At 46.2% G+C, this 26,119-nt stretch overlaps 1 protein-coding gene across 1 annotated transcript in view; it reads left to right on the top strand.

Moving 5' to 3' along the window:
• Positions 1-15,042: 15,042 nt before the first annotated feature.
• The window catches only part of FAM13A (family with sequence similarity 13 member A), a 266,776-nt gene continuing 255,699 nt past the window's right edge, over positions 15,043-26,119 (top strand). The window contains exon 1 of the mRNA XM_040327495.1: positions 15,043-15,235. Coding sequence (XP_040183429.1) covers positions 15,209-15,235 — 27 coding nt within the window. The 5' untranslated portion in view covers positions 15,043-15,208. The remainder of the gene's footprint in view (positions 15,236-26,119) is intronic.

The following is a 26,119-nucleotide window of genomic DNA, read 5'->3' as shown; positions in this document are numbered from 1 at the left end:
ATCAACCTAACCTGATAGGACAGCTCCTCAAAATAGCATAAATTTGTCTCCAACTTCCCCTCCCGATGTTCTTTCTTCTGTCCTTGTTCTGGATAGCACTCAGAATAGGTATTTTGTATTAAGTTTGGTTCAGTTTCTTCTTTTGTTTTATTCTTCTACCCAGGTTCATGTTCTCCTGGGCAGAAGATTCATTTTTGGAGGTAATACCTCCTGATGGTGATACCCTAATGCCCTGTACACACGATTGGAATTTCCGATGAAAAAAGTCAGACGGAATTTTTTCATCGGATATTCTGACCGTGTGTGGGCCTCAGACTTTTTTCGTCAGAGTTTAGAAATAGAAATTTTTTTTTCGATGGAAAAAAATCCTATCTGAAATTCCGATCATCTGTGTGGAACTCTGACGGAGAAAAAAAACATGCATGCTCAGAATCAAGTCGACGCATGCTCGAAAGCATTGAACTTAATTTTTCTCGGCTCGTCGTAGTGTTTTACGTCACCGTGTTTGGACGGTCGGAATTTGGTCTGACAGTGTGTATGCAAGACAGCTTGAACGGAATTCCGACTGAAAATTCCATCGGATTTTACCCCATCGGAAATTCTGATCGTGTGTACAGGGCTTTAGTGCTGGGGTTTGCATTGCCTTGTCTTGATGACTGGTGGTTGATATGACGAAGGATTCATCTCTAGTTTCTTTACATTGTGTACCCTCCAAGCCAGCCCTCAAAATTTACACTCGCCTGCTCGCATTTTGAGAGTGCATTTTGAGGGCTGGTGAGTGTGGGCTGCCTGGGAGCAGGGGGGACGAGCAAAGAGTATATATAAATGAAGAGAGAGGAGAGTCGCCACTGCCGCTGCCATTGTCCCCTGGTTGTTCCGAGCACGGGGAAAATATTAGCTTTCAATTCAATAGCTGTGTTCCCCGCCGCACGCCATCATATACAGCCCCTCCCCCTTGTCCGGGCACTTTGATAGACAGATCACCCATCCCAGGATTGGACGGGTGATCTGTCTATCAAAGTTTCTAGGACAAGGGGAAGGGGCTTTATATGACGGCTTGCGGCGGGGAACACAGCTATTGAATTGAAAGCTGTTACGTTCCCCGCACTTTGAACAACCAGCCGGCGGCGGCGGCTCCTCTCCTCTCTCTTACCCAGCACAGGTAGGCTCCACTGGGGACACAGGTTGCAATGGGGACACAGGCTCCACTGGGAACACATGCTGCAATGGGGACACAGGCTGCAATGGGGACATTTTGCTGCACTGGGGACACGAGGCTGCATTGGGGACATATGGCTGCACTGGGGACACGTGGCTGAAATGGGGACACGTGGCTGCACTGGGGACACGTGGCTGCAATGGGGACACGTGGCTGCACTGGGGACACGTGGCTGCACTGGGGACACGTGGCTGCACTGGGCACACAGGCTGCAATGGGGACACATGGCTGCACTGGGGACATTTTGCTGCACTGGGGACACGTGGCTTCACTGGGGACACATGCTGCATTGGTAGATATGGGCAGGCTGCATTTTTGGGCACAGATAAAGTTGTTAATATTTATTTTTATAACTTAATTCTGCATAAAACATTTAAGTGTCATTTCATGAGATAATTTATGAGGGCATGTCTAGGGGCGGGATTAGGGGCGGGGCATGGTAGGGGTTGGGCTGGGCAACTGTTGGCGAGTAACCCTTGAGGCCTGGTTAGTAGATCAGGACTTGAAATTTTGAGCCCTGCTCTAAGCTGCAATTCCGATGTTCAGTCTATATTTTACTTGGTCTCTCGCCTTTGCTGTTCTCCTTCGCCTTTAACCTTGCTGCTTGCTGCCTAGTGGCCTTCTGATGGCGTGCGCTACATTCTGGAGCACAGAGAGGTGCAGATGAGGTAGAGAAGCATTGTTTGTCGGGATTCCATGTTGACGTTTAAATGCCAAAATGGGAGTTGGTGGCAGCTCCTGTCTCCTTCTCCAGAGGGGTATTTTTTGTTTTCATGTCTTCAATCATAAAATTTCTGCTTTTATTTTGCAGTATACTTATGGTAATTTTTGTTTTCATTCAGGTTGCTCCCTTACTGCAGTTGGGGATTTTGCAGAGCAGTTTGGTAGCTAGTGAACATGCTCAGTTTTCAGTGGCCCAGATTCAGGTAGATCCGCGCAATATTTGCGTGGGCAAAGGGCAACGATTTTTGCTCTGCGCCCACGCAAATATTTTGATTTCCCTGCGATTCACGGAGCAGTAGCTCCGTAAATTGCGCGGGCGCTATGCTAATTAGCCCGGCGTAAGGGCGCCTAATTTAAATGATCCCGCCGGGGGCGGGAATCATTTAAATTAGGCGCGCTCCCGCGCCGAGCGAACAGCGCATGCTCCGTCGGGAAACTTTCCCGACGTGCATTGCGGCAAATGACATCGCAAGGACGTCATTTGCTTCTAAGTGAACGTGAATGGCGTCCAGCGCCATTCACGAATCACTTACGTAAACGACGTGAAATTTAAATTTCACGAGCGGGAAGGGCGGCTATACTTTAGCATTGGCTGCCCCTACTATTAGCAGGAGCAGCCTTGCGCTAAAGTCGCCGTACGGAAACTCCGTACCTTGCGTGCGCAGGGCCCACGCAACTTTTGTGAATCGGTGGTAGTATGCAATTTGCATACTATACGCCGATCACAATGGCCGCGCCCCCTAGCGGCCAACGCAAGAATGCAGCCTGAGATATGAAGGCATAAGGAGGCTTATGTCTGTCATATCCTAGGCTGCAGTCCGCGTAGCGATGTTCCTGAATCAGGGGCATTCGCTACGCGGGAGCAAAACAGCTATTGCGCCGCGCAACCTATGGTTGCGCGGGCGCAATAGCTTCTTGAATCTGGGCCAGTGTATTTTCTACCCTTAGCATTTCTGCTCTATCACATCTGAGCAGCCCATGTGACTATAGATTTACACAGGTGGGCGTATACACAGTTGAAAATGACAGCCCGCTCCCTCCCACCTCCTCCATGCCCACTAACCAGCTAAACAAAATATGGGTGGAATATAAAATCTTGATTGATGGTGGATTCACCTTCCTGTTTTTCTAAGGCACAGGCTGGAGGGGCCTGTGACGGACAGAAATCCATGTACACCATGTTATTGCCAAAAAATAATAAATATTTTATTTCAAATATATATTTGTATGACAATTTAAAATAGTTTATTGATATTAATTATTTATTTTTCCTCTGTATTCCAAGGGCTGTTTGATGTTTATGTGACCAGTAGAACTATAAGCTCCTCCTGCTGCTGTTTCCTTACAGACAGGCTGGGAAAGAGATGGGTCATATGACAGCTGTTTATCAATTAGGAAAAAAGGTACTTAGATGTTTTTTTGTATTAAACTAATTACAGTGCCATCATCCACATACAGAAAGAAGGGATAATGTAAATTAAACAGATTGCGTTAAGCATCACATCAAATAACAACCAAACTGTGCTTGCCTTCATTCAGCCCTTGGGGCAGCATTTTTTCCACTGACACCATCAATGGGGCACTATTCCAGTGACACCAATGATGGGACACTATTCCTGCCACTGACACCAACAATGGGGCACTATTCCTTGCAATGACACCAACAACAGGGCACTATACCTCCCAATGACACCAACAACAGGGCACTATTCCTCCCAATGACTCCAACAACAGGGCACTATTCCTTCCAATGACTCCAACAACGGGGCACTTTTCCTCCAATACCAATGACAGGGCACTGTTCTCGCTCCTACTGACCAGACATACATTTTTTTTTACTTTTAGGCCCCGTACACACGACCAAACATGTATGCTGAAACTGGTCCGCGGGCCAGTTTCGGACACGCCCCGCGTATTGTTTACGCGCGGACTTCTGTACGATGGTTAGTACAACCATCGTACAGAAGCCCTCTGGCAGGCATGTACGGTGAAAACGGTCCGACGGACCGCTTTCACCGTACATGTTTGCTCGTGTGTACCGGGCCTAACTTCCACTGACCAGCAAGTCAGAGGCATTGTTTACTCCCACTGACACTGAGGCGTTTTATGTTTCCGGTGGACCACAGTCTGGCCCCCCTAATGTCTGAAGGACAATAAACATTTTTTTTCCTGGGAAAGTTTGGAGACCTCTGATCTGAGATAGACCCAGAGTGAGTGCATGTGGAAGCACACAACCTACAGCACAGAACCTGGGGGAGATAGACCCAGAGTGAGTGCATGTGGAAGCACACAACCTACAGAACAGAGCCTGGGGAGATAGACCCAGAGTGAGTGCATGTGGAAGCACACAACCTACAGCACAGAGCCCGGGGGAGATAGACCCAGAGTGAGTGCATGTGGAAGCACACAACCTACAGCACAGAACCTGGGGGAGATAGACCCAGAGTGAGTGCATGTGGAAGCACACAACCTACAGCACAGAGCCCGGGGGAGATAGACCCAGAGTGAGTGCATGTGGAAGCAAACAACCTACAGCACAGAGCCTGGGGGAGATAGACCCAGAGTGAGTGCATGTGGAAGCACACAACCTACAGCACAGAGCCCGGGGGAGACAGAGTGAAGAGTAGAAGACTGTAGTAGTTCAGCTGAAAGCATACAGCATGCAGCACATAATCGATTCAGGGAGATAGACCTAGAGTGAAAAGTGGAATAGTGTTATAGTACAGGTGAAAGCACACAGCCTGCAGCTCAGAGCCCAGGTATGGTAAACCCAAAATGAAGAGTGGCGCATGGTAAAATAGTGTGGGTGAAAGTACATAGTCTGTAGAACAGAACTAGTGAAGTAGCCACAGTGTAAGGTTACACAGAATAGTGAGGTGGTCCCATTTTGGGTACCTGCATCTATGTCTAATTAACATTAGTTTTTCTAAGCAAATCGTTGCTTTCACCCAGTATAGGACTACCCCCGAAGGAGCTGCTGGTTTAGATTTGGGCCTGCACGTTATCTCACCATTCGTTGTCTAGGGGATGAGAGTCTATAGAAACCTCAATGTCCACACAAGTTGTAATCCTTTTTGTTAAGCTTTACTTCACACAAACTTGCACAGGTAGAGCGATGGAGGGTCAGGGGAAGGTTCAGGCACTCAATGCAGATCACTGGGGAACTTTTTAAGCTTCAAAAGTCACACTCGCCACTTTCCTCCGGGTACTGCTCACCCGGATAGGCCCCTCTCACTGACCTAGCAGCCGGGGTGATGCACGGACAAAAAGAAAGAATAACAGTCTCTGCCACAGACTTTAGTGTGATAACGATGAACTGTTCCAGAATCCTCTGCCACAGGATTTAGTATTCGGATATCCAGCCTTACAGTTTAGAGCCTTTAACCACTTCCCGACCGCCGCATGTATATGTACGTCCACAGAATGGCACGTACAGGCAGATGGGCGTACAGGTACGTCCCCGCCTTTCCGCGGGTCAGGGGTCCGATCGGGACCCCCCCGCTACATGCGGCGGTCGGATACCCGCGGGGAGTGATCCGGGACGATGGCGGCGGCTATTCGTTTATAGCCGCTCCGTCGCGATCGCTCCCCAGAGCTGAAGAACGGAGCGATCGCTACTTCCCCGTGCTTCACTGTGGCGGCTGCATCGATCAAGTCATCCCTTTTATAGGGAGACTCGATCGATGACGTCAGTCCTACAGCCACACCCCCCTACAGTTGTAAACACACACTAGGTGAACACTAACTCCTACAGCGCCACCTGTGGTTAACTCCATAACTGCAACTGTCATTTTCACAATAAACAATGCAATTTAAATGCATTTTTTGCTGTGAAAATGACAATGGTCCCAAAAATGTGTCAAAATTGTCCAAAGTGTCCGCCATAATGTCGCAGTCACGAAAAAATCGCTGATCGCCGCCATTAGTAGTAAAAAAATAAAAAATAAAAATGCAATAAAACTATCCCCTATTTTGTAAACGCTATACATTTTGCGCAAACCAATCGATAAACGCTTATTGCGATTTTTTTTTACCAAAAATAGGTAGAAGAATACGTATTGCCCTAAACTGAGGAAAAAAAACATTTTTATATATGTTTTTGGGGGATATTTATTATAGCAAAATTGACGCTCTATTTTTGTTTATAGCGCAAAAAATAAAAACCGCAGAGGTGATCAAATACCACCAAAAGAAAGCTCTATTTGTGGGGAAAAAAGGACGCCAATTTTGTTTGGGAGCCACGTCGCACGACCGCGCAATTGTCTGTTAAAGCGACGCAGTGCCGAATCGCAAAACCTGGCCTGGCCATTTAGCTGCCTAAAGGCCCGGGGCTAAAGTGGTTAAAGGGTTTGTAAAGGAATTTTTTTTTTGTCCCTAAATAGCTTCCTTTACCTTAGTGCAGTCCTTCTTCACTTACCTCATCCTTCAATTTTGCTTTTAAATGTCCTTATTTCTTCTGGGAAATGCTCACTTCCTGTTCTGTCTGTAACTACACACCGTAATGCAAGGCTTTCTTCCTGGTGTGGAGAAAGCCTCTTGAGGGGGAGAGGGCGCGCAGGAGTGTCAAGGCGCCCACTAACACACAGCTCCTTTTAATATCTGCAAAGTAGAGAGTGTCCTGACTTGCCTGCTCGCCCCCTCCCCCCTCAAGAGGCTTTCTCCACACCAGGGAGAAAGCCTCGCATTACGGTGTGTAGTTACAGACAGAAGAACAGGAAGTGAGCATTTCTCAGAAGAAATAAGGACATTTAAAAGCAAAATTGAAGGATGAGCTAAGTGAAGAAGGACTACACTAAGGTAAAGGAAGCTATTTAGGGAAAAAAAAGTTCCTTTACAACCCCTTTAAGCCGACCCGGCACACTGTAAGGTAACAGTGCATCCTCCAATAAAGTCACCAGGCCTTCCCCGAGATACCAGCCTTCCGCTTGGTCCTCTCCAGGACAGGTCCTCCCCTGGTTTCCTCCATTGAGTGGCTTCCTCCCTTAGGACAGACAGCGCAGGACCACCTCCAAAGTGCAGGCCCCAGTCAGGACAACGTGGCTCCGCGGCTCCGCGGCTGAAAATCAACCATCACATACCCCGAGCCCAGGAGGGCCACGAGGTAAAAAGCCCCAAAAAATGGCGTCTGCCCCTTAAGTACCTTTCCCCAGCATGCCCAGCGTGGAGACCACTCCCACTGGGCTGTTCCCTGGGAAAAGCACCCAATATACTTTGGCCTGCTTGTATTCCAACATTGGCCTGGGGTGGTAACGCCACATACAGGCAACAGTGGGAAGTCCTTCAAACACAGCTATAGCCGGAACAGAGGCTGTTTTATCTTCAATCATTCCAAAGTCTGAGCTAACTACCAGCTCAGACATACACTAAATTTAAACGTAGCGCCTGGTCATCAGGAGCCGGGTGCTACACCAGTTTACCCCAACTTCAGGCATCTTACAATTTAGTAGCATTTACATTTTTACTAATATATTATGTATATTGTTACATTACGATATTATGGTATCTAAGGCCCCATACACACGGGAGGATTTATCCGCGGATACGGTCCAGCGGACCGTTTCCGCGGATAAATCCTCTCGAGGATTTCAGCAGATTTTAATGCAATGGAGTGTACTCACCATCGCATTGAAATCCGCGCCGAAATCCTCTGGCGATGACGTGTCGCGCCGTCGCCGCGATTATGACGCGGCGACGTGCGCGACGCTGTCATATAAGGAATTACACGCATGCGTCGTAATGATTCGACGCATGCGTCCTTCAAACACAGCTATAGCCGGAACAGAGGCTGTTTTATCTTCAATCATTCCAAAGTCTGAGCTAACTACCAGCTCAGACATACACTAAATTTAAACGTAGCGCCTGGTCATCAGGAGCCGGGTGCTACACCAGTTTACCCCAACTTCAGGCATCTTACAATTTAGTAGCATTTACATTTTTTCTAATATATTATGTATATTGTTACATTACGATATTATGGTATCTAAGGCCCCATACACACGGGAGGATTTATCCGCGGATACGGTCCAGCGGACCGTTTCCGCGGATAAATCCTCTCGAGGATTTCAGCAGATTTTAATGCAATGGAGTGTACTCACCATCGCATTGAAATCCGCGCCGAAATCCTCTGGCGATGACGTGTCGCGCCGTCGCCGCGATTATGACGCGGCGACGTGCGCGACGCTGTCATATAAGGAATTCCACGCATGCGTCGAATCATTACGACGCATGCGGGGGATCCCTTCGGACGGATGGATCCGGTGAGTCTATACAGACCAGCGGATCCATCCGTTGGGATGGACTCCAGCAGATGGATATGTTCTGCATGTCAGCAAATATTCGATCTGCTGGAATCCATCCCAGGGGAGATATATCAGCGGAAACAGATCCGCTGGCGTGTACACACCATAGGATCTATCCGCTGAAACCCATTTGCTGGGATTTATCTGCGGATGGATTCTATGGTGTGTACGGGGCCTTACACAGGCAGTCTAATCATGTTTGTGATGATTTTGTTCAGATTATCATCTTTTCACCTCTGTTTTGCTCTGGTTTGAAGTTACAGCAGTTCAAAGTCAATGACACTGTGAAAATGTTATTGCAGAACTGTGAAGCGTAATTATTAATTGATGCAATAGCAATAAATAAAACAAACATACCTATACTATTCAGCTGCTAGTACTAGGCAAAGTAATAGGTTTGCTTTGCAGTCGACATTAAACCTTTCCATGGCCACCATGATCTGCCTCCAAGGCTCAGCAAAATACCTGATATTTTTGGGTATTGAGGAACACATGACAGAGCCGCCCATCATCACAGCTCTTGGTGCTTAATTAACCCATTGTCAAGCCTGAGTACTGCCATGTGGGGGCAGGGAAGAGTGGATATCCCTGTGTACTGTATGCTGTGGCTTTCATGCAAATTAGAAACGTATGGGGGGCCTATTTCAACTTGTACGTTATGCGACTGTCTCGGCTCCTCCTCGCAAAAGCTTTCCACCTTCATGCGAGCGAGCTCGCATGGTGGAAAGCTTTTGCGAGCGCGCTCCCGTGATACAGCGGCGGCCATAGCCGCCGACTGTATCACTCGGCCCCGCCCCCCGGTGTGCCGCATCATCCGCTGTGATTGACAGCAGCGCCAGCCAATGGCTGCGCTGCTATCAATCCGTCCAGCCTAGCCAATCAACGGCCAGGCTGGGAACCGAAGAAGATCACGTGGACGCCCGCGGGACTTTCAGGGGGTCAGGTAAGTAAAACGAGGGTTCGGGGGGGGGGGCGGAACTTTTTTTTAGGGTGAACCCCCGCTTTAAAGTGAAAAAACATCCGACGGTACCGCCCCCCCCCCCCCGAACCCTCGGATGTTTTTTCACTTTAAAGCGGGGGTTCACCCTAAAAAAAAAAATCTTGGTCTACCATGCCATCTAGCATACTAGCGTCAGCTACAGTATGCCTTTATTTTTATTTTAGTTTCGTTTCAGACTCCCGCGGGGAGTAGGCATTCCTATGAAGAGGGGAACATGATTGACGGCCCGCTATGGCACGTCACGCGTTCCGAAAATAGCCGAAATAGGACTCGGCTCTTCACGGCGCCTGCGCAGTCAGCTCCTAGTCTGTGCGCAGGCGCCGTGAAGAGCCGAGTCCTACTCCGGCTATTTTCGGAACGCGTGACGCGCCATAGCCGGCCGTCAATCATGTTCCCCTCTTCATAGAAACGCCTTTCCCCGCGGGAGTCTGAAACAAAACTAATGGATTAAACTGTGAGTACAGCGCAAAAATGCTGTAGCGCTAGTATGCTGGATGACATGATAGAAAGTTGTTTTTTAGGGTGAACCTCCGCTTTAATGCATAGGATGCATATCAAAAAGTAGCTTAAGTTTTAGGCCTTGTACATACAATAGGTTAACCAGAGGACAACGGTCTGAAGGACCGTTGTCCTAGGTTAACCTATGAAGTTGACTGATGGTCCGTCGTGCCTACACACCATCAGTTAAAAAAACGATCGTGTCAGAACGCGGTGACGTAAAACAAGGACGTGCTGAAAAAAACAAAGTTCAATGCTTCCAAGCATGCGTCGACTTGATTCTGAGCATGCGTGGATTATCAACCGATGGACGTGCCTACTAACGATCGTTTTTTTCCCCATCGGTTAGGAATCCATAGGTTAATTATAAAGCAAGTTGGCTTTTTTTTAACCTATGGTTAAATAACCTATGGGGCCTACACACGATCAGTTTGGACCGATGAAAACGGTCCATCAGACGGTTGTCCTCTGGTTAACCTATCGTGTGTACGAGGCCTTACTTTAAAATGGATGTAAACCCACTCTCATCCTTTCTAAACTACTGCCATGGTGCTGATCTATAAGGCTATAGATGCCTCCTGCATGTATCTTTACCTGTCAAATGTCTCCCCTCTGTCTGTTATAAGAACTGAAAAAACTGCAGATTCTGTGGGTGGGTCTGTTGTCTGGAGCTCAGTGGGTGGAGTCGTGATGTCAGTAGACTGCCCGCTCTTTTCTACACTCCCCTTGTCAACATGCATTTTGTCCTGTGTATTTCTTTCACTAAATTTTGCTATGATCAGTAACATCCAGTCAAAATCCAGAAAAGTAACCACATGACTTCAGAAAAGGAGTGGGAGAGGAAATTAAAAAATAATGCCTGTCTCCAAGCTAGTGCATGAGATATGTAAATAACCTGTCACTCACAGCAAGGGGGCGGAACGGACTAATGCCGCGTACACACGATCGGTCAAACCGATGAGAACGGTCTGATGGACCGTTTTCATCGGACCAAACCGATCGTGTGTGGCCCCATCGGTTATTTATCCATAGGTTAAAAAAAAGCAATCTTGTTTTAAATTTAACCTATGGATTCCTAACCGATGGGAAAAAAAACGATCGTTTGTAGGCACGTCCATCGGTTAAAAATCCAGGCATGCTCAGAATCCAGTCGACGCATGCTTGGAAGCATTGAACTTTGTTTTCTTCAGCACGTCGTTGTGTTTTACTTCACCGCGTTCAGACAAGATTGATTTTTTAACCAATGGTGTGTAGGCACGACTGACCATCAGTCAGCTTCATCGGTTAACCGATGAAAATGGTCCATCACACCGTTCTCATCGGATGGACCGATCGCGTGTACGCGGCATAAGGTTTTCCTCTGTAAGTCTGTTTTATTTCACTGAACAATAAAAGAGGATTGCTCAGAGCTGGCAAGACTGGGCACAGATGATAGGAAATCTTTAATTCTACAATGTGACAGCAAAAAAAAAAAAAAAAATTGGGTTTACATCCACTTTAACTTTGTATTTCAACAAAGTTAAAGTGACGCTAAAGGAAAAGTTTAAAGTAAAGTTAAAGTTAAACTCAAGCTATTTTTTTTCCTGGGCACATGACCCCCAAAACACTTAGGGCCAGATTCTCGCACAGCGGCGTAATTTTGTGCGGGCGTAACGTATCCGCTTTACGTTACGCCTCCGCAACTTAGACGGGCAAGTGCTGTATTCTCAAAGCACTTGCTCCGTAAGTTGCGGCGGCGTAGCGTAAATCGGCCGGCGTAAGCCCGCCTAATTCAAATTTGGATCAGGGGGACGCGTTTTATGTAAATGCACTGTAACCCGACGTGATTGACGTTTTTCCCGAACGGCGCATGCGCCGTCCGTGGAATTTCCCATTGTGCATTGCTCCAAAGTACGCCGGAAGGACGTCATTGGTTTCGACGTGAACGTAAATGACGTCCAGCCCCATTTACGTACGACTTACTCAAACGATGTAACTTTGTCAAATTTCGACGCGGGAACAACGGCCATACTTAACATTGATACGCCGCAGTTATGCCTCATATAGCAGGGGCAACATTACGCCGGGAAAAGCCTAACATAAACGGCATTTTTCGACGTGTAAATCAGCTAACACGCCCCTAGCGGCCAGCGTAAAAATGCAGTTAGGCTCCGACGGTCGGATGTAATAGATATCTATGCATAACTGATTCTAAGAGTCAGGCGCATAGATACGACGGCTCGGATTCGGACTTACGACGGCGTACATGGCGCTACATCGTCGTAAGTCCTCTGAGAACCCGGGCCTTAATTATCAAAGTTAAAGTAAAGTAAAAGTAAAGTAAAGTAAAACTCAAGCTATTTTTTTTCCTGGACACATTTTTAAATGACCCCCAAAACACTTAATTATCAAAGTTAAAGTAAAGTAAAGCTCAAGTTTTTTTTTTCCTGGACACATTATCAAATGACCCCAAAAAACGTAATTATCCCACCCAAGGCCAGTGCTACCACTAGGCAAACTAGGCAGCTGCCTATGGCGCACTGCTGCCTAGGGGGCGCCCGGCCGCTGGTGTTCCTACTCTTTTCTCTCTGCAGCAAGCAACTACGTTTTGGCATCAGCAGGTAGCCGCCACTCCGTTCGCACATAGTGTCAGAGGCGCAGGACTGTGTCTTTGTCCCAACTCCCGAATGAATTGAAGCAAGCAAACATTCATTGATGTGCGCTGGTGAGGCTGCATTTGATGAGCACCCAAAGAGGTGGGGTATACATGGGCAGGGCAGGGCAAAGGGGGTGGGGTCAGGGGTGAAGCCAAGGGGGGTAGCGGTAAAATGAGGTTTCGCCTAGAGCAGTGGTTCTCAACCTGGGGGTCGGGACCCCCTCGGGGGACGAATGAGGATTTGCCAGGGGTCACCGCATCCTGTTCTGTTCCTGAAGCCCGCATAACTCTCCCAGCCTTTTTGCTATCCCTGGAGCCTGTGGCCACCCAGATGGGTTGTTCCTGAAACCCGCAGCCGCCCACTCAGCCTCTTCGCAGTCGCCCATTCAGTTCATGCCATGGCTGGGGGGCAAAGACTAGAACTCAGCTGACTGGTGAGGAATGTGAAGTGGGAGGGGCTGGAGGAGACCCTGTCTCCTGATTTCGGCATCGGTGTCACTGCTACGAGATGCCACAAAGTCGGAAACACAGTGAAGCCGGAGACAGTGAGTGACACTACCTGTGATTATAGTTGCCATTAAAAAGACTCAGGGAGCGCTAAATGGATGTGGGCTAGGGGTGCAAATTACCTGTCTTGCCTTGGGTGATGACAGCCCACACTACAAAAATAATTTTACTGTTAGGGGTCCCCACAACTTGGGAAATTTTATCAGGGGGTTACGGCACTAGAAGGTTGAGAACCACTGTCAAAAATCCTTGCACCAGCCCTGATCCCACCAGTATAGAATTCAGTGGCGGCCCGTCCATAGGGACGCACGGGCGCCGCCCCCCCTCCCACAGTCACAAAAAAAAACAAAAAACGGGCCCTTTAAGAACTTTTATTCGGCTAAAATGTAATTTTGACATTTTAACCGCAGTTCTGGCGGCCGTCTATAGAGGGCGCTGCAGCGCCACCCCCTCTCGCAAATAACACACATTCGAATGCACGAATGTATGTTATTGGTTGGTTGCCAGGACGCCGGTTACCCGAATAGCGGCAGCTGGTTGGCTGAGGGGAACTGCCTATCAAAGCCAGCGGCTCTGATAGGCTTTTCTCCGGCTCTCGGATGTCTATACTCGGAGCGCAGGCAATCTGCGCTCCTTGCATAAGACAAACGGCCGTTTCAGCCAATCAGGTTCCCGGATTCTGGTTATCAGGAACCTGATTGGCTGAAGCTTCATCACAGCGCAGAAGACATCGAGGGAGGACATGGAATCCTCAGGTAAGTGCTTTTTACAGGGAAAGGGGCACAGTGACATCATGGGGCACAATGGTGACAAAGGGCACAGAGGTGACAATTGGCACAGTGGCATCATGGGGCACAGTGGTGACAAAGGGCACAGAGGTGACAATGGGCACAGTGGCAACATGGGGCACAGAGGTGACAATTGGCACAGTGGCATCATGGGGCACAGTGGTGAGTGACAATGGGCACAGTGGCATCATGGGGCACAGTGGTGAGTGACAATGGGCACAGTGGCATCATGGGGCACAGTGGTGACAATGGGCACAGTGGCATCATGGGGCACAGTGGTGACAATTAAAGGGCACAGTGGTGACAATTGGCACAGTGGCAACAATTGAGGGGCACAGTGGCTGCGTTTGATGGCATGGCACAGTGGTGACAATTGATGGAACAGTGGCTGCGTTTGATGGCATGGCACAGTGACTGCGTTTGATGGCATGGCACAGTGGTGACAATTGATGGCACAGTGGCTGCGTTTGATGGCACAGTAGCTGCGTTTGATGGCATGGCACAGTGGTGACAATTGATGGCACAGTTGCTGTGTTGCATGGCACAGTGGTGACAATTGATGGCACAGTTGCTGTTTGATGGCATGGCACAGTGGTGACAATTGATGGCACAGTGGCTGCATTTGGTGGCATGGCACAGTGGTGACAATTGATGGCACAGTTGCTGTGTTGCATGGGACAGTGGTGACAATTGATGGCACAGTGGCTGCGTTTGATGGCATGGCACAGTGGTGACAATTGATGGCACAGTTGCTGTTTGATGGCATGGCACAGTGGTGACAATTGATGGCACAGTGACTGCATTTGATGGCATGGCACATTGTTGACAATTGATGGCACAGTTGCTGTGTTTGATGGCATGGCACAGCGGTGACAATTGATGGCACAGTGGCTGCATTTGGTGGCATGGCACAGTGGCTGCGTTTGATGGCACAGTGGCTGCATGTGATGGGCACAGTAAGGCTGCAATTTTTTTATTTTTTTTCGTTTGCGCCCCCCCAAAAATTTTGAGCACCAGCCGCCACTGATAGAATTCAATATCCAATCCAAGAAGCAGAACCTTATGTTCTATTTTTTGTTTGGCTATAGCTTTCTGCAATTTAGAATTTTACTAAAAAAAGGAGATTTAATATGTAGGAATTTCTTCTCTCAGACTGGTTGCTGCGTAAACACAAGAAGGCTGTGGGTGTGACAATGTTTATTGTCACATGAGCCCTGCACTCCATGGCTTTCGTGACTTATCTCCATCCTTTGCTAATAGAGTTAAAACTCCAGTCACATGACCCCTTTGCATTCACCAATAGCAGCCATGGGATCAGATTTCTTCTGGATAGTGCTGTTCCCTGCCATGTGGATTTTTCTAAGTCAGGGATAAAGAGCAGTGTAGAAAGCTAGCAATACCAATTTGCTAGGTCTTTGCTTAAAGGGATTATTTGCTCTAAGCACAATGAAGATGAGATATATAGGCTCCTGGACTTTCTGGACATTTGTGTGATGCGATTTATTTACCTTTCCATCTACACCAGTTCTTCCAGAGAGGATGGGGGCTGGTGCCCTCACCATGTGTGTGAGTATAGGGAATTTGTGTGAATACATGTCCTATGTATTAGGGACTTTTCCATCAGCTTATTTCATACCAGTGGTTGTAAACTCAGCCGTCTTGTTGTCTAGGATTGTAGTGTAGCAGTAACAAATTTATATATCTTTTTATAATCTTTTGCACATTTTTCTGTGCAGGTTACAACACCAACCAACTATGAATAGGATATCTGTTAGGGACTTAATAGTAGTAATTTCATACCTACTCTACTACTTGGGTGTTGTTTTGTTTCCTAGTAGCATTGTTTCGAGCCCCATGGTTACCCTGTAGATTTTCAGATAGGCACTCTGTTATGGCAGTTCATACCGTAGGTGTCTGAAATATTGTTTGTCTACGTTGACATGTTTTTATTTTTTTATTCTTCTGACAGCTATTGCTATATTTGACTGATGAAAGTTATTCAACCACTTCATTACTGGCCACTTAAACCCCCTTCGTGCCCAGACCAATTTTCAGCTTTCAGCGCTGACGCATTTTGAATGACAATTGCGCGATCATACAACACTGTACCCAAATTATATTTTATTATATTAGAGCTTTCTTTTGGTGGTATTTGATCACCTCTGCGATTTTTATTTTTTGCGCTATAAACATAAAAAAACAGAACATTTTGAAAAAAAACACAATGGGCTGGATTCAGGTAGAATTGCGCTTTTTTTTACGGAGGCGCAGGGCAACGATTTTGCCCTGCGCCCCCGCAAAATTACTGCGCTGCCCTTGATTCACGGAGCAGTAGCTCCGTAAATTGCGTGGGCGCGCCGGCAAAATGCCCGGCGTACGCGCGCGCAATTTAAATGATCCCGTAGGGGGCGGGAATCATTTAAATTAGGCGCGTTCCCGCGCCGATCGTAGAGTGCATGCTCTGTCGGGAAACTTTCCCGACGCGCAATGCGGCAAATGACGTCACAAGGACGTCATTTGCTTTAAAGTGAATGTGAATGGGTCCAGCGCCATTCACAAATCACTTACGCAAAGTACGTAAATTTGAAATTTCGTGACGCGGGAACGACGGGTATACGTAACATTGGCTGCCTTACGCGAAAGACGCCGTACGGAAACTACGTAAACTGCGTACGCAGGGCTCGCGCAACGTTGTCAATCGGCGTTAGTATGCAATACGCTGAGCACAACGGGAACGCCACCTAGCGGCCATCGCAAGAATGCAGCCTAAGATATGCGGGCATAAGAGCCTTATGCCGCGCATATCTTAGGCTGCAGTCGGCGTAACGAGGTTCCTGAATCAGGAGCATTCGTTACGCCGGGGCAAGTAAGCAATTGCGCCTGTGTAACTATGGTTACACAGGCGCAATTGCTTCTTGAATCCAGCCCAATATTTTTTTTTACTTTTTGTTATAATAATATCCCAATTTTTTTTAAAAAAAATAAAACATTTCCCTCGGTTTAGGCCGATACGTATTCTTCTACATATTTTTGTTAAAAAAAATCCCAATAAGCGTATATTGATTGGTTTGCACAAAAGTTATAGCGCCTACAAAATAGGGGATAGATTTATGATTTTTTTTTTTTTTACTAGTAATGGCTGCGATTTGCGATTTTTTTTGTCAGGCCTGCGATATTGCGGCGGACGTATCGGACATTTTTGACACAATTTTGGGACCATTCACATTTATACAGCGATCAGTGCTATAAAAATGCACTAATTACTGTATAAATGTGACTGGCAGTGAAGGGGTTAACACTAGGGGGTGAGGAAGGGGTTAAATGTATTCCCTCATTGTGTTCTTACTCTGTGGGGGGAGGGGACTGACTGGGGGAGGTGACCGATGCTGTGTCCCTATGTACAAGGGACACAGATCGGTCTCCTCTCTCCCTCACAGCACGTGGAGCTCTGTGTTTACACACAGAGCTCCACGTCCCTGCTGTCACCGCCGATCGCGGGTGTCTGACGGACATTACGGCCGCCAGGCACTCGCATCGGCTCCCGAGCGATGCGCCGGGCACGTTGTTTCCCCGCTGCGCGCCCCCAGCAGCGTGCACAGGGAATGACAATAGGACGTCTAAAGACATCCACTCGGCACTTGAGAGCCGCGCTGTGGACGTCTTTCGTCCATAGCGCGGATCCCAATCGGTTAAACAAATTTCACCTGTTTTTCCTCAACCTTGGATTAATAGAATTATTCAGACCGATAGCTCTGGTCCACTACTGTAGCTGCTCATATGCTAAAGAAGATCTATAATTGAATGAATCCACTGTTCTGACCATTATGCTGATCACATCTAGTCATATTTCTTTTGAAATTGAATCTTTGGCAATAACAGACTGCTAAGTCTATTGAAATTATAATATTGTTTTATGTTTTTCAGGGACGGTATTACCATTCTGAATAAAAAAGTTTCCAAACCCAAACACTAAAATCAAATACGGTATATTTTTGCGTGTAGATTTAAAAAACTAAAGCAGGGGTTGACAAATTTGCTTGGAATCTAGGAGCCAGCTAAAAAAGTTAGGAGCCAGAAAACACGCCCCGTCCCGACGAGCTTGCGCGCAGAAGCGAACACATACGTGAGCAGCGCCCGCACCGTATGTAAACGGTGTTCAAACCACACATGTGAGGTATCGCTACGATTGGTAGAGTGAGAGCAATAATTCTAGCCCTAGACCTCCTCTGTAACTCAAAACATGCAACCTGTAGAATTTTTTAAACATCGCCTATGGAGATTTTAAAGGGTAAAAGTTTGTCGCCATTCCACGAGCGGACGTAATTTTGAAGCGTGACATGTTAGGTATCAATTTACTCGGCTTAACATTATCTTTCATAATATTAAAAAAATGGGGATAACTTTACTGTTGTCTTATTTTTTAATTAAAAAAAGTGTAATTTTTTCCCAAAAAAGTGCGCTTGTAAGACCACTGCGCAAATACGGCGTGACAGAAAGTATTGCAACTATCGCCATTTTATTCTCTAGGGTGTTAGGATAAAAAATGTATATAATGTTTGGGGGTTCTAATTAGAGGGAAGAAGATGTCAGTGAAAATAGTGAAAGATTACATTAGAATTGCTGTTTAACTTGTAATGCTTAACTTGTAATACCAACGGCCACCACCAGATGGCGCCAGCTTACACATCTAGTGGTAATAACTTGTAATACCAACGGCTCACCACCAGATGGCGCCAGCTCACAAAAAAGCCAAGTCGCCAGGACCCTATTTCTAGTCGCCCTGGCGACCGGGATTTGTCGAGCCCTGAACTAAAGTTTTTATATATATTTCCTTATCACTTAATAAGAGGGAAAAATAGCTCAATAAAAAAAGAAAATGTCAGGAGCTAAAACAACCAAACTAAGATGAGAGGCAAACCCTGACTTCAAAATTATATTTAAATTGGACAGTAATATATAATATATTAAGCTTCAAGTAGCCTCCAAAAAAAAAAAAAAGAGAAAACATACAAGTAGTTAACAAGTACATAATATGCACCTGCTACCTACTAAAAAAAGAGCAAAAATACCTTTATTAGAATAAATAACCCAATTTGTTTTTGTTATTGTTAGGTTATTCCAATAATTGGTATTTTTAATATATAAATAGAATAATATTATATTATTTATAGTAATACAACAGAGCCACACTACTCAATAAGTGCAAAATGCCTGCATCAGCAGGAGGCGTGTTTGACCTCTGCAAAGAGACCGCTGCTTCCACTCAAAGGTCTTTCTCTGCAGCATGCATGTAAGGTTTCACACACCTTTTTGTTTCAGTGTACCTGGATGTGGCCTTTAAAGCTAAAGTGTGGGGGAAAAAAAACTTTACTGGGACATTAGCTATGTACTAATAAGGTACCTCTATTGATATGTGCCCAACTGGTGTCTAATTAAAGAAAGCCTTATATTATTTACAAGACATTTTCTGAATGGAGGAGCTGCACGGCAAGGAACATGATGTGATTAATAAAGTATAACAGGGCCTCACACGTTTTCTTATACAGTATGTGAAGCACATATTAGTGTTAGCTGGTTACTGGTGTTTGTGTATCTAATTTTTTTTATTTACGTATCGGCAAAGGAGTTTCACATTATATAACATGATGTGATTGCTGTGATCCAGTCAGGTACATTATTGGTGCTTAACTAATGCCCCCCATAAAGTTTTTGCCCACACCTCAGCTTTAAAGCTAAACTCAAAAAGTTCAGCCACTTTATACAATGTGCTTGATAGTACATGGATAGTACATGGACATGCCATCTTGGATGTATCTCTTTTAATTTTACAATTTTTATTTTTACGGAGTTCCTGGAACATAGGGCCAAATCCACAAAGATCGTGCCTAACTTAATTTTTTCCATTTAAGTTACACTGCCTTAAAATTTCTACCTAAGTGCCTGATCCACAAAGCACTTACCTAGAAATTTTGGGCTGTGTAACTTAAATTCCGCCGTCGCAAGGCGTTCCTATTCAAATGGGGGCGATTCCCATTTAAATTAGGCACGCTCCCGCGCCGGCCGTACTGCGCATGCTCGTGACATCATTTTCCCGACGTGCATATCGCGAAATTACGTTACGCCGAGCTTTGTGGATTGCGACGGGTCAATAAAGTTGCGTCGGGAAAAAAAAAAAAGATACGGCGGGAAAAAAAAAATTCTAAATTTAAAAAAAATCGCGTCGCTGGACAGAAAGGTCTGCTTTTACATGGTGTACTAACTTTACACCATGTAAAACAGCCCTAATTTTGCGTATGCAAACTAAAACTTACGGAGAAAAAACGAAGCTGAAAAGCTTCGTGGATCTCCGTAAGTGCTAATTTGCATACCGAGGCGGCATTTCGACACGAAATGCCCCCAGCGGCGGATGCGGTACTGCATCCTAAGATCCGGCAGTGTAAGTCCCTTACACATGCCGGATCTTCTGCCTAACTATGGAAAACTGATTCTGTGGATCAGTTCCATAGTTAGGAACAGGGATACGACGGCGTTACAGCAATTACGCCGTCGTATCCCTTTTGTGGATTTGGCCCATAGCTCATGCTATATTTCTGGTGCTCCAATGCTGGACCTTCTGGTCTCAGCTCCAGCATCGCATAAAGCCACGGTGCCAGCCCCTCCCCTCTCTTCTTCCTGCCCAATCACAGGGGGGCTTTTTTTTTATTTCCAAAAAGATTTTATTGGAGTTTTCCACGAAATATACAAAGAAATACATCAAACTGGGATACAGGATCCATATACAATAAGCTCAATAGTAGCTAACAGGTTGCTAACATCACAAATGTCCAGATAGAGGTTCGGACACGACCATGTAAAACTCTATAACATCACGAGCAATATGTAATGCCGCGTACACACAATCATTTTTCGGCATTAAAAAAACTAAATTTTTCGGCTTGTAGAAAAAACATCGTTTTTTCCAACTTCATTATTAAAACGACGTTGCCTACACACCATTGTTTTAAAAAAATGCTCTAGCAAAGCGCGGTGACGTACAACATGTACACTATACACTATAAAGGGGAAGTTCCATGCGGATGACGCCACCCTTGGGGCTGCTTTAGCTGATTTCCTGTTAGTAAAAGACGATTCAGGCTTTTGTGTCTGTTACAGGGTGATGAATGTGCTTACTGCATTATGAACGGTAGTTTTACCAGAACAAGCGCTCCCGTCTCATAACTTGCTTCTGAGCATGCGCAGGTTTTTAATGTCGTTTTAGCCACACACGATCATTTTTTACAACCTGAAAAAACGACATTGTTTAAAACGTCATTAAAAAAAGCGGCATTTTCGGAAAAAAAAATTGTCGGTTTTCAGAACCCGAAAAATGATGTGAAGCCCACACACAATCATTTTAAATTAAATTTTTTAAAAACTTATTTTTTTTTCATGCCGAAAAATGAACATGTGTACGCGGCATTAGACTCGAACATGTAATGGCTTCCCTCTTTGAACGTGTGTCTCGACTCACATTAACACACTAACACTCTGGGAGACCATCTGAGCTACCAGACGGGGCCTATTCATAGCAGCCCTGTATTACTCAATTCTGGCTTCTCAGGCCGGTAGTCTGGAAGACAGGACCGACCCAAATGATCGGGACCAACCTCCAGATCCCCGACCATAAAGGGCTCAAATAAGAGAGAAGAGAACATAAAAAGTAAGAGGGGGAAGAGGGAGGGGTAAGTGAAAAAGAGAGAACAAAAAGAGGGGAATGACAAGAGGGGGGGGGGGGGTGGTAACCCACCTGCTACCCCCACCGTCTACTGTTTGCTGTCTACATCAGGGTCCTCTGGAATTCTGGAATGAACCATCTGAGACTATCGCGTAGCCAGATAATGAGTTACGTGTTATGTATCACAGGGGGCTTTGTGTTATGTGAACGCATTCACAAAATGCAAGGGGCCAGATCCTCGTTGCTGATACACTACGCCGCCGTAACTTACAGCGTATTTTCCTTATCCTCAAAGAAGTTGCGCCGTAAGTTACGGCGGCCTAATGTGTAATTTTGGCGGCGTAAGGGCGCGCAATTCAAATCGATGTGATGGGGGCGTGTTTTGTAAATACGTCGTGACCCGACGTAAATGAAGTTTTTTTTTAACGGCGCATGCGCCGTCCGTAAGGGTATCCCAATGCGCATGCTCAAAATTAAACCGGAACAAGCCAATGCTTACGACGGTGACGTCATTCTACGCAAATCCCTATTTGCGAACGACTTACGCAAACAACGTAAAAAAATCAAAATTCGACGCGGGAACGACAGCCATACTTAACATAGGATACGCCTCCTATAGCGGGGGTAACTATACGCCGGAAAAAGCCGAACGCAAACAACGTAAAAAAAATGCGCCGGCCGGACATAGGTTCGTGGATCGCCGTATCTAGCTAATTTGCATACTTGACACATAATTCGACAGAAACGCCACCTAGCAGCCAGCGGAAAAATGCACCTAAGATCCGATGGCGTACTAAGACGTACGCCTGTCGGATCGAGCCCAGATGCAGTCGTATCTTGTTTTGTAGATACAAAACAAAGATACGACGCGGGAACTTTGAAATTACGCGGCGTATCAGTAGATACGCCGGCGTAATTCTTCTGTGGATCTGGCCCAAAGTCTTCTGTGAATGAGGGATGGACAGAGCTGTTGTGTGTGAAGGCAGTGTCTCTCCTGTGAGAGCGCCGGGAGTATAGTAATTGCTTCACTCCCGGAGCTTCGTAAAAATGTCAGATGTAAATTAAAGACATAAGTACACAAGGTGCAGTCCATCTTGTTGGTTTTAACTCATAGAATGCCGCCTCATTTTACAAATTGGCTGAATTCCTGAAGTTTAGCTTTAAGCAAACGTTTAGCTGCCTTTAGTGGGTCCTGAAGCCTTAAGCAGTACTGAGGTTTGTGCTGTAAAAGCTGCTCAAAGTTTGTTAAATGCTTTACAAATGCTTGTTAAAGCTCAAACAATTAGCATTTACAAGTCAACTCTAAACAATGCCTGTGTGTTTAGGGCCCCATATATGGAGTTAGTTAAGGGCTGATGCGTGATCACATAGTGGTGTCCGGGAAATGATGGCATTAGCTGTAAAGTCCCAGTTTTGTGTGTTCAGCTGTATGTGGAAATACAAAGGATTAAAAGTAAGCCATTGTAAGAAACTCGGACTTATCACGTGTTGACATCCTTCATCTGTTTGTTGAGGGCAGCTATCAGAATAGGGTATTTACCAAGGCCGAGATGCCGAGAGCGGTTCGCTATTGAGACTAAGCGCAGTACGCCCCCTGGAGGTGGTACAGAGGGTGGACGGCACCAAGAGGCACAAGCCACCAGCAGGCAGGGTAGAGCTTGAGCGGAAGTCCTGTAGAACTGGAGCAGAGACCGATGGGTATCAGGGTTCAGCAGAAGAAGACTGGTAGGAAGTCCAGAGCAGGCTGAGGCTCAAACACAGGTAAGCGGACAATCCAGGTCACAGACTGGGGGTCAAGGCACTGGAGACAGGAGGCAAAACTGGGTCACATGCAGAAGGTCAAAGCACAGGAGACTGAAGGTGAATCCGGGTCACAGGCAGAGGGTCAAACACAGGAGGCAGGAACAAAGTCCATAAAACAAGCCAAGGTCGGGTCCAGGGGAAGATCAGAGTAGGTCAGGGTCAATCCGGGTCACAGCAGGTAATCAATCAACAGGAAACAGAAACTCAGGTACAGGAAGCTGAAGACAAACCAGCAATCCTTTGAGCATCTGCTCAGCTGCTCAGCTTTATAGGCAGCCAGGAAGTCATGTGGAAGTCACGTGGTGCATGTCATGTGACAGCCAGTCTGCAGCTGAAGGTTTCTTTGACAGCTCCCACTGACAACTTTGCTGCCATCTAGTTTTTAGAATCCAATATGTTTCTCTGAGAGCAGCAGTTGTTATTTACACCATTTCATACAACAAAAACAGTATCTTTACTTTTACAAAAAACTTTAGAAAACAAGGACATAATTGGGTCTGGTATTGGTAAAAGAAGTATAGAATGACACTAGTATTTTATTTTGGTGTAATCAAAACAACTATTGTTTAAAAATAATTCCCTAACATCAGTAAATAACTACAAGCTGAGTACACACATAGGGCCAGATTCACAGAGAGATACAACGGTGTATCTCCTGATACGCCGTCATATCTCTGACTTACACTGGTCCTATCTATGCGCCTGATTCATTGAATCAGTTACGCACAGATATGGCTAAGTTCCAACAGGTGTAACTGTGTTACACCGTCGGATCTTATTTTCAATTTGAAAATAGCGTGGGGGGCGTTCCCGCTGATTTATGCTGAATAATATGTAAATCAGCGACATACGCAAATTCACGAACGTACGCGGACCCGACGCAGTGTTGTTACGACGTTTCCGTAGCGGTTTTCCCGGCGTATACTTAACCCTGCTTCTTTGAGGTGAAGCCAATGTTAAGTATAGCCGTCGTTCCCACGTCGATTTTGAATTTTTTTACGTTGTTTGCGTACGCCGATTCAGAAACCCGCGCGTCGCAAGTTACGCTCACGTCGAAACCACAGACGTCCTAGTGACGTCAGTGGGAGCAATGGACGCCGGGAAATTTTGCGGACTGCGCATGCTCATTTAAATCGGCGCGGGAACGCGCCTGATTTAAATGGTACACTCCCCCTAGCCGCGGAATTTGAATTCCGCCGGGGGTTTTACGATCCGCCGCCGCAAGTTTGGAGGTAAGTGGTTTGTGAATTACCCACTTGCCTCTCAAACTTGCGGCAGCGTATCTTAAATCAGATAGATCACGCGGATCTAAAGATCCGCTGATCTACCTGAATCTAGCCCATACAATTTTTTCTCCTTCAACCAGCAAAAAAAAAAAAGATTCCCACATCAACATAAACAATGTTGATGCAGGGATGTCTCCCGCTGAGATATATTCTGCCACAATACACTGATCAGTCCTAAACTCCAGGAACTAAAAGAAGTCACAGGTTTGGCATTTCTTTACCAATGGTCAGTGGAAGACTAGGCACCAAATCATGGATGACCCGACCCTTGTGGGTCTCTTATTCTGGCAGAAATTGCAACTAACTCACTTTGTTGGTGCTCTTCCCGCCCCAGGGGCTTTTGGGAGGCGATTAACTTCTTTTGAATTGTTATGCCTGAAGCAGTCTCCAATGAGTCATGTGATCTCCCAGATTTACCAACTACTGTTATCCCAGCCACCTGACTTTAGACCTCCATATATTGCCAAATGGGAGCGAGAGTTGGGATTGCATTTTACTGAGAAACAGGTCGACAGACTATTCCTTTTTTCCTACAAAACTTCTATTTGCGCCAGGCACCAGGAGAGAATCCACAAGATGTTCCCCTGGAGTTTGGACCTTTGCTGGAAATGTGGGGAGGCCACTGGCTTGCTTCTCCACATCTTCTGGTCCTGCCACCTTCTCCAGAGTTTTTAGTCCAGAAGTTCACTGATCGGGAGCTACCATGGTCCCTTGGATTCTTCCTCCTGCATCATCATGAGATTCCAAGTAAAAATTACAGGAGATCCATATTGCCTCTCTTGCTCACAGCGGGGAAGAGCTGCATCCCGCTGTTCTGGAAGCAGACTCAGTCGCTGTCGGTCACCGTTTGGTTACAGAAGGTGGCAGAAATGAATGCAATGGAGGATTTGGTGGCTACGGAGAAAGGTCTCCGTGAGAATTTTCTCAAAAAGTGGTTTTATTGGCACAAATTTGTCTACTCTGAGGAGTACAAACACGGTGAGTCGAGTTAATGCCAAAGAGCCACATTTTGGGCTTATCTGAACACAGCACTTTCCCAATTCTTCTCTGAATCATTTAGATATTTATTGGCAAACTTCAGATGAGCCTGTACACGTGCCTTCTTGAGGAGGGGGACCTTGTGGGTGTTCTGTCTCAAGGACATTCAGCTACATCAATCTTGTCCCATAAACCTCAGATACCATATTTCTTTGATAACAGTTTTATTAGAACAAGCTAGCTGAAATGTTTAAGTTTTTTTAAGTTCTTTAAGGCCCTGTACACACGAGGAGACATGTTCGATGAAAACGGTCCGTGGACCGTTTTCATCGGACATGTCTCCTGGGAGCTTTTGGTCTGATGTGTGTACCACACGGGGACTTTCTTATGGCTTTCCCCGTGGCGTCAGAGGGGGGCCGCGTCTTCAGTAATAAAAGAACTGTCAGAAGAACAGGAGCGTCACACGGCGGGAACTTCAATTGCAAGCGGGTCGTCCGGGGAAGAAGAAGCCGGTGCAAGATGCGGACGAGAAGACTGAAGGAAGAAGAAGTTGGAGGAAGAAGCCGGTGCAAGATGCGGACGAGAAGACCCAAGAAGGAAGCAGAGGAAGAAGAAGATGGAGGAAGAAACCGGAATGAATGCAGAAAAGAAGAAGATGGAAGAAGAAGA

The sequence above is a fragment of the Rana temporaria genome, chromosome 1, assembly GCF_905171775.1.
Source record: "Rana temporaria chromosome 1, aRanTem1.1, whole genome shotgun sequence".
Taxonomy (NCBI): domain Eukaryota; kingdom Metazoa; phylum Chordata; class Amphibia; order Anura; family Ranidae; genus Rana; species Rana temporaria.
The sequence above is the reverse complement of the archived record's forward strand: the minus strand, read 5'-3'. Positions and strand labels throughout refer to the sequence as shown.